Source organism: Engystomops pustulosus, chromosome 2, assembly GCF_040894005.1.
Source record: "Engystomops pustulosus chromosome 2, aEngPut4.maternal, whole genome shotgun sequence".
NCBI classification, from domain to species: domain Eukaryota; kingdom Metazoa; phylum Chordata; class Amphibia; order Anura; family Leptodactylidae; genus Engystomops; species Engystomops pustulosus.
Window position 1 is genome coordinate 188,395,514 of NC_092412.1, and position 9,733 is coordinate 188,405,246.

Here is a 9,733-nt window from a genome sequence, read left to right on the forward strand (position 1 = left end):
GAATAAATGTGTCAATTTTAGGACTAAGTAATCATTTTACTGTCAAAATTTAAAAATTCTAAATAGTTCGAACTGTAAGCCTCCTAACGTCCTAATAAAATATAAAAAATTATGTCAGAATAAAGCAGACTTAGGGTTAATGTTAGTTGGCAACCAATTCGGGTGATTAGACTAAAAATTGCTTTTCTTACATCCACATAAATCACCTTTTTATCTTATATTACCTGGCATCAGAGAGGGGGCGTGTCCTTCTCAGCCGGCCCCTTCCATCTAATACTCCCCATGCCTTATGCCTCCTTACTGGTCACAGTTCATGTCATGTGATCGGAGTGACATCATCTCAGGTTCTTTAGCCTCTTAATAATAGCAAAGTGTATCCCATGCATGTATCTGACCACATGAAGTCACTGCAGCCTCCATGGACTTCTACTCCTCTCCATCCTCCATGGAGGCTGCAGTGATTTCATGTAATCGGATACATACAGTTTGCTATTATTAGAAGGCTGAAGGACCTGTGATGTCACTGGTCACGTCAAGAATGTAACATAAGGCACTGTGTAAAAAGATTGACACAATATTTCCCATCTTTGCATAGAGCTTTATAGAGCTCCTCTCTATAGGGAGGACTTGTAACCCTTTATCAACAGGCATTGTTAGTCAGGGGGGGGTTAAAATCTGGTGACAGGTCCTCTTTAAGGGTCCTCATCAATTTTCTAAGTAAATATATTTCTTAAGGTGCTATTGACACTAGGTGTCACTATCCGCAAATCAAATCCACACTGGCAAAGAAATTAAGGCAAAGGTTCTGTGGTTATGTGTAATCAGAAAAGGCACAGAAAAAAGTATCAACACATGAAAAGAGTAAAGTACATAAAAGCCATGGAAAATCATGTCCCCGCGGAGATCTCCCAGTAAGTAGAAAGCAATACTTCCACTTATTGATTCAGTTTATTGCCTATAGCAGTGATGGTGAACCTTTTAGAGACAGTGCCCAAACTACAAAAAAATCCACTTATTTACCATGAAGTGCCAACGTGGCATTTTAAGCAGTAACTTACTGTTACCTGTTCTTCCACTTCTTTCAATTGTATCGGTCGCCTGAGGCCACCAATACAGTTGAAAGAAGGTGGGCAAATTCAGACTATTGTTGTAGCTTCTCTCCAGGGTCTCTGTACAAAAAGAATGGTCGGTGTAGCAGGATGACCTACAAAGATAATGCAGTTCTTTCAACACCTTCTCACTTTTCAAGCAGTTCCAAACAGTCAATGAAGTGTCAATGTAAATTAAAGCTGAAAGCAGCATCTCTTAAATTGCCTAGGACTGCCGGAAGATTTGATAGATTTGGTCCTGTTTGGTTATACGTCTGGTGCAATTGAGAGGATCCATAGAGATACAGTGTAGGGCCGTAGCACGAGGAAAGCTAGGACTCAGTGTGGCCATTTTTGGGGCCTTATTGTTGTGAAAAACTTCTCAACAAATCGGAAGAGTTTTCCACAAGCCAAGGGCTAAAGAAAAGACCTGGAATGAGCAGGTACTGTTGTTTACAAGAGAACCATTAATAATGCACTCAACGCTCATTACCTGTACGCACTTTCACCACACAAGACTGTGGGAACATCTTGGTGTTTGGCTGTTTTTCAGCATATGGCACTGGTAGTGAAGGAAGGATGAATGGAATGGAAAATATAAAAATCTGCTCCCCTCTACTAGGACGATCAAGATGAAATGTGGATGTTTCAGATTTATTAATCTGTCTGAGACAGAATTTTGTCCTAATTTGCACTAAAAAACTGCACCACTTTTATAAAGGGGTTTAAACAGTTTTCTGGCACTCCTATGACTAGTTTGACGAAAGCGTGGCCTCGCGCCAAAGTTACTGTTGACCCTGCAGAATTTTGTCCTTGGTTTTTTGGCCTGTTTATTAGGATGTGATATTTAATTGATGCCTTTTTATGCTTGGCTATAAATAGAAACCTTCTGGTTTTATACTGTACTTTATACTGTCACACATGCTTCTTTACCAAATGCTGTACTGTATCTGCAGTATGACCTTTGTTATGTCCTATACATTTCCCACTGTATACGATATATAAGTGGATTTGCTCATTAAGTGGCTTCTTCTCTTAGGAATGGCCGTTGGAGGTCTGAGTGGAAATTCACTATTTCACCACCTACTGCTCAGCTGGTTGGAGTGCTTAAGATTCAGGTAAGTAACCCTAAAAAATAGTAAATACTAATATTCTGGATAAAAGGTAACTTAACCCCTTCTGATCAACATTAAGCCATTACAGAGTTGTCAATGAGGGGCTTTAGGTTAGGCCGTAGCTTTTATAGTATAGTCTCCTGTGGCGGGAACATTAGGCAGACCGTACATCATTCTTCGGCACATAATAAGTAGATTTTCAATTTGTGCAGAATTTGGTCCTGGGTTGCATCAAAAAATATGTCTGCTAGGTTTTTAGACACTAAGTATGACAAAATGGGCACAACCTTTTAATTGCAGCATGGCCCCGTGGTAAAAAGTCTGTTCACCAAAAATTATGCTGATGCACCAGAATTTTACCGCAACCTCCTGGTGTAAACCAAACCGTCTTAAACTATGCCAAGTAAATCATCCAGCATTAAACACTTTGAGAAATCAGGCACAGTATAAGGCTGAATTTACAAGAACGTATGCCCGCTGGGTGGGCATATTTCCTGCACCATGGAGAGGAGGAGCGGTGACCCCTCTCCATAGAAATGCATGTCCTATCTCTTTCCCGTGTACGGAGCGGTGCTGTGCCGCCATTGCCATCTATGGGGGCCTGCAGCCGTACATATGTCCCCCATATGGTCGTGTGAATGTGGCCTAAGACTGCCAATTCTAACTATGAACTGTATCAACTTACCAAACATTTGATAAATATGCCCAATTAGTTTTCCAGCATCCTTTAATGTCAATATAAAAGGCACTGTTCAATGCATACACAGTACAAACTAAAGTCATCTCTTTTCATTATTCTGACCCTATTTAGGGAGGAAAAATTACATTAAAAAAATCATATAAACCAAAACTTGACTGATACAACAGCATCAGAAAAAAAGCCATCTCAGAGCTTAGTGGGTGCCACAAATCAGTTTTTTTTTCTTTTCAACAAAGAGGGAAGGTATAAGGATTACAAAAAGGAAAATGTCAATTACAATATCATAGAAGAAAACAAGTCTATTAGACAGTAAATACAAGATTAAACAAACTTAATAAAACTTATTCAGGGTTTTTTTTTTTTGTGTGCGCAGGTTCACTACTATGAAGATGGCAATGTTCAGCTGGTTAGCCATAAAGACGTGCAGGAATCGGTAACAATCTCTGTAAGTACTTTCACTATTATCTTACATGTAAATAATATGTAATACACCAATAGTGTAAACACTAAACAGTGTCATGTTTACATACTGTATTAGGCTACATTCACACTACAGTATGGGGGACGTATATACGGCCGATATACGTCCCCCATACACTCCTATGGGCTCACAGCCCTGTACGGGAGCGGTACGGTGCAACACACGTGCGGCACCGTACCGCTCCGTAGCCCGGGGAAAGATAGGACATGTCCTATCTTTCCCCGTATTGCGGCGCCGTGCGCCATTAGTTTCTATGGAGAGGGGTGGGGGTGAGCTGCGCTCACCTCCTCCTCCTCTCCCCGCGCTGCCGTGTGCCCGCCGTACTACGGTGCGGCGGGCTCACGGCAGTGTGAATTTAGCCTTAGGGTAGATACACATGGCCATCTGTGGGGATCTATATGCAGTCGCATATACGTCCCCATAGGCGGCAATGGCGGCCCGGTGGCGGTACAGTGCCACACATGTGTGGCACCGTACACAGGGAAAAGATAGAGCATGCTCTATATTTCCTTTTGTGTGCAGCTGTGCGCCACTTTTTTCTATGGTGGGGTCAGCTCCTCCTCCTCTCCAGCGCACCTAGGGGCTCTGGTAACATCCCCTAGAGCCCGTCATGCTCATTAGCATAATCTGAAAAGTTTAGAAGGAAGGAGACCATGGATAACATGTATAAGAAGATTACTGCAATCACAATTCCTGGATTATAAGTAACTGTCCCTTATTTATCATACTTCATTTCATGTTATAGGGCATACTTTTCCTATTTATACGCTCAATGGCTTATACCTATTTTGTATGAGCCTAATAAGGTATGTAAACATGACACTGTTTACTTGTATAGTTGAAAGTTAACCCTGGACATTATATACCAATTTTTTTTTATAGGTTTGATGTAAATAATACATTTTGTACTTTTTTTTGTCCTCTTTTATGCACCGTCTGCTATAAAATGCTCCAGTGTTCATTTTGTCAAAGTAAAGATGTAATTGTCTTCTGTAGTCTCTTTCATGCTGTGCGTCACTATACCTTTTGGGTTGAATTTCACCTCATTAGGAGCGTCTTCTATCAGGGATTCCATCAGAAATAGTAGACAAGGTAGAACAATGGTTGACACTGAACTGCCAATAGGCTTGTTTATAATCCAGGAGTTTTCCATCATTTTAAACATACGCATTTTGCATTATTTCTGCTTCTTTTCTCCTATAAAACATCAAATCCTTTCTTAACATGGCCTTAGAGCTGTAATATTGTTAGTGAACACATATTAAACTTATCCACTCCTGAGAAGCCTTTACGGTAGACTTAAATAGGGATCCATACAAAAGGAGGAATTGTTATATAAAATGTGCCCGAGTAAGGCACCATTTTTGTTCTGTACTTTTATTACTATTTTCTAGTTATCAGTATTTGCTAATAAATAAAATAGATGCAAGATGAATTCAGCATTTCTTATTACATAGGAGGTGTTTGTTAAGCTGATGTAAGGACTGACACAATGATGTAGAAAGAAATGACATTCTGCTGTATCCATATTAATAGGTTGGCTGCGTGGGGCACACATGAACCAGACACAGCAGATTTGGCTTCCCACTGCAGCTGATATAAGCAGATCATTCATCTCACATAAACTAAGCAGATTATTCTTTTAAAAAGGATTTGTATCAGTGGCAACACAGAAAATTGGAGAAGTATCAAGTGGTGTAGTAATGTGCCATAGGCTAAAAGTAAAAGAAACCAGGCAAAGTGTAATAAAAAAAACCTTTATTGGTGTGTAGAGTGTAAAGGCCTGTGCCTCTGTACCAAATGAAGGGAAAACATAGATACAAAGGGCACTAGAGCAAATATCCTAGCAATCCTGGCATAAAACCCTGCCGACATGAGGTGGATGCGAGTGTCACAAACAACGGTCACGTGGGGCAGACAATGCGATAACAGGTTGGGAAGTGACCAGGGTAAAAAGTTGTCATAAAAGTGCGACCATAGAAAGAAAAGGGAGATGAAAGTGAAGGATTTGTGGGAGCGGTATTCCTAGGCCCGGCAGTGGTACCTAGGGGAAAAGGCTGCATCGGAGCAGTGGGCATGGTCTTTACGTGCTACCATCATATCACATTGTATTTTAGATATTTTGATCTCCCAGAAGCAGCAGGCCTCTCTATTTATGAAGTATGTCTTTCCCATCATTCGACATCTTTGTATTTTAGCCCTGACTAGTATTCATTTTCATTGAAGGGGGAGGCGCAAACGGCCAAGGAGTTTATAAAGATTATAGAGCAAGCAGAAAACGACTACCAGGTAAGCAAATGTATTGTATCTCAGATTATAGATACTTTATAGATTATTGGTACAATGGACAGACTGTATGCAGGGGTTCTCCTTCAGCTGCTATAGTGAGGGATGATTTCTCAACCTGTCTACACCATGATACTGGAGTAATTTGTGCTTGTAATGCCCTGCACCTCCTCTACTGAAGGTTTTAGACCATTTGTAGGCTGTTTCCCGACTCCTCCAAAAAAGGGGCCTATCCTTGACAAAAGGGGGCATGACTGCGCCACAAAATAACCTGTGCGCCAGAATATTAAGTGCAGGAAACGAAAACAACTAATAGGAGGTGCAAAATGCAACTCGCCAGCCTTATACCGCACCAGATTAATCATCAGGCATCGGAAACAGTGATAAATCTGGCGCACCAGAGAACTGGCCTAAAGACTGACACATTAGTACATCTCCCCCAATGTTTATACGGAAGTGGTCAGGTACATGTGGCAGTGCTTTTACCAGTAAATTGGATCAATAACTTCAATGACTGCGATTATCCCAGAGAATAATTGTTTTCCATTTGTAAAAGGGATTCCTTCATTTTTTTTCGACTGAAGTTCCATTGTGTAAGTTCAGAATGGTCTTTAAAAATGAAGTACCTGACAAAAGTTATGCCATATTCAGATGGGAATCTATAATATAAAATCTTGTCATTGGTCTTACAATCTGGCAGGATTATGTGCCTTTTTAATGGGTTGTGCTCTGATTCTTATCACCTGCATGACAAAGCATTAGACTTGCTAAAAGTGTCTGTTATGTTAGTAAATGCTCCCTTATCTTGCTGTGCCTCCCCCTTTTTCCCACAATCCCTCTGTTACCCAACTCTTATCTTTCTCTGGCGACAGAGATTCGGGAAAATATCTGAATTTGTTGTAAACTAAATGGGCTAATTTAATTGATTGAATTTGATGGATCACCCAGCCCTAGCATCATGTTTGACATCCATAGTTTCTTCTAGTCTTTGCTTTGTATGTGACCACACAACCTCTGTTCTCTCCCGCAGACTGCCATAAGTGAAAACTACCAGACAATGTCAGACACCACTTTCAAAGCCTTACGCCGGCAGCTGCCAGTCACCCGCACCAAGATCGACTGGAACAAAATCCTCAGTTACAAGATTGGAAAGGAAATGCAGAACGCTTGAATGATTGAAAGAGCTACAGCAATGTCCAGTGTGCAAAGCAAAGTCGGAAGTGTTTGGTCTTACACGTATGCTGTGTAACCCCTTATGTACCGGAACAGCCAGCAGAGTATTCTCTTCTGGATGTCCTCCGGCACTAATGGGTTGGGATTAAAGGAAAAAAAAAATCTAGGGGTTTATATAATGTGATATTTTGCTAGGGCCTACAAAGTTATTGTATTTTCTAACCTAGAAGTGCTACAGAACAATCGGCTTTGTTTTCTATTCTTATCCCAGGAGCCTGTAAATGTGATCACTGTGTCTGTTGTTTTGGGCTTTTTTATCTTTTTTTTCAATTGACTTCTCGACGTTAGAAAACGTACCAGCTTTGGACGCTCTTTCTTTAAGCTCTGTCTATAGAGCTAGGGATAAAACAAGGAATGTTTTCCTCAAAGTCAATGGCACTTGTGATGTTCATCTTCTTGCCCAGTGTGGTCATTTCATCCTGTTACATCTAGTAGTGTTACTAGCTCTTCATATCATACATCTCGGCACTTCTCAACTGCTAGAATACTAGACAATGTCCCCTGATCTTATAGCTGAATCTCTTTCTCCTCTATTCTTTTTGCTTTGACCTGTGCTTCTTAAACAACCTAGATATCTGGTTTGAAGACTGATCTGAGTAAATATCACACTGAACCTTGTTAAGATGGAGCTACTAGACATGACAACAGCTGCTATAGCTTGTGCATTTAGGACTAGATGGATTTGGCTCCCTCTACATTAAGTTTATAGTACTATTACATTGATAAACATGGCTGCCCAGGTCACCAACCAAAATAAGACTTGCTCTTTTGGGCGCTTTTTGTTTTATGGAAGGCATCCTACAGCAATAGTCGCTTTCCATATTAGTTAGTTGATTTATATATTGGTCATATGAGACTATAATTGGGTTATTTGGTACAGATTGCAATATTCTCTTTAGTCCAGGTTGGCTATCTCTGCTGTTATATCTTCCATTTATCACTTTTTACTGTCCAAATGAAAACTTGAAAGAATTGTACAACAATAGTACTTCTCTTCTTTCTTCCCCCCTTTTATGACGAGCATCTCTGTATTGTATTAAAACAAGTCATTTTTATATTTTTCAGACGGTTGGGGGAGGATAAGGCTTAGAAACAAAAAAAAAGGATGCAAATGTCTTGATCTTCTAGCGCTTTAATGGATTTGTGGCACGGTGAGATTGTACCACAGTTATATGGACATTTGAGTCAAAAGTGTATAAATCATAAATAAAAATTTGCACCAAAGTGAAATATTCCAGGGTACAATGTTGTCTCCTTATTACACATGCTGACATATTAATGAAAAAAATGTAACGGGCTATGATATTGATGACCTAGCATTGCAAAGAGTTATCAGTCTCAGATTAGTGTTGGGGGTGGGGGTTCACCCCACCAGTCAGATGTCTTTTGTGTTTATTATTGTGTTTGGTGTCAAACTAAACTTACTGTGTGGAAAAGATATTACCATCCGGGACCTTAATGGAATATCTACAGAGTGTGCTGAATGTCTCCCACATCTGGAATCCTGATAACATATAAGAAGCGCCCCAGAAGCTTTGTATCTTACTAGTGTCTGGACACAAAGTATTTGTCAGCCGGATAGTGGTGGACGATTGAGTGGCATAGGAAATAAGCTTTGCCGTTTATGTGCACACAAAGGGATAAAGTATACACCAGCAAAAAAAACATGGAGCCTTAATTTTCATTCTTGCACTATAAGAAATATTACCAAAAAATATATTGACAAATATTACCACAGTCATATTGCCTGGATCTATGAGCAACTGCCCCTGGTTTATCCATGCTTGATTTTGATAGTAGATTTCCTTTAATATATTTACATATATCCATGTCCAAATACTGCCAACTCACTGAGAGGCCTAAATAATAGTGGGACTCGTAAAATACCCCATTGTGGAAACTGCACACCTCAACATATGAAAAACCCCTTTTAAGAAGTTTGTTAACGCTTTACGTGTTTTATAGGGGTTAAAACAAAATGGAGGTGCAGTCTGCAAATTGTAATATTTTTTCACAATACACTCATTTTGGGTGGAAAATTAAACATTTACAATGGATTAAATGAATAAAGGCTCCACAAAGTTTGTTACCCAATTTCTCCCGAGTACACGGATACCCCATATGTGCTGGTAACCTGCTGTATGGGCGCACGGCCGGGCATAGAAGGGAAGGAGGCGCCATCCAGATCAGATTTGCTATGTCACATTGTACAGGCTATAATTTTTTTCTTTTTTTAATGTGGACCTATAGGGGCTTATTTCTTTTGCCACATGAGATGCACTTTTCTGGTACGTAATTTGGGGGAATCTATAGGCTAATTGGTGAGATTTTATTAACTCTTTGTTGGTGGAGGAAATGAAAATCATCACTTTTCAGGAAGATTTTTATGGGGTTTTTTTTTTGGCTGTTTACCATACCATAAAAATAGTATATTAATTTTATTCTGTGGGTCGCCACGATTACAAAAAGACCTCATTTATATAGATTTTTTATTTTTTTCCCATTTTTAGTGCATAAAAAGTAATTTGGCAAAAATGTTGTTACTTTTAGCATCACCGTCTTTCATATGCATAACTTTTTTATTTTTCGCCTCACAAATCTGTTTAAGGGCTTATTTTTTGCGAGAAGGATTGTTCTTTTTAGTGGTCTTATTTTAGAGAGCATAACATTTTTTAAATCCCTTTTTACAGCATTTTTATAGGGTATTAATTGAAAATGATCTTTTTTCTGGAGCTTTTTTTTGTTTTGTTTTTTACGGGGTTAACTTTGCGGATCTAATAACGATTCTGTTTTATTATGCAGATTGTTACGGACGCAGGGATACCAAATA

The 9,733-nt window shown here is 39.5% G+C and overlaps 1 protein-coding gene across 2 annotated transcripts in view; it reads left to right on the top strand.

Moving 5' to 3' along the window:
* Positions 1-8,135, top strand: part of CAPZA1 (capping actin protein of muscle Z-line subunit alpha 1) — a 33,449-nt gene extending 25,314 nt beyond the window's left edge. For both annotated transcript variants that reach the window (XM_072137613.1, XM_072137612.1), the window contains exons 7-10: positions 2,128-2,206; positions 3,277-3,348; positions 5,611-5,673; positions 6,701-8,135. In XM_072137613.1, coding sequence (XP_071993714.1) covers positions 2,128-2,206; positions 3,277-3,348; positions 5,611-5,673; positions 6,701-6,841 — 355 coding nt within the window. In that variant the 3' untranslated portion in view covers positions 6,842-8,135. The remainder of the gene's footprint in view (positions 1-2,127; positions 2,207-3,276; positions 3,349-5,610; positions 5,674-6,700) is intronic.
* Positions 8,136-9,733: the final 1,598 nt, after the last annotated feature.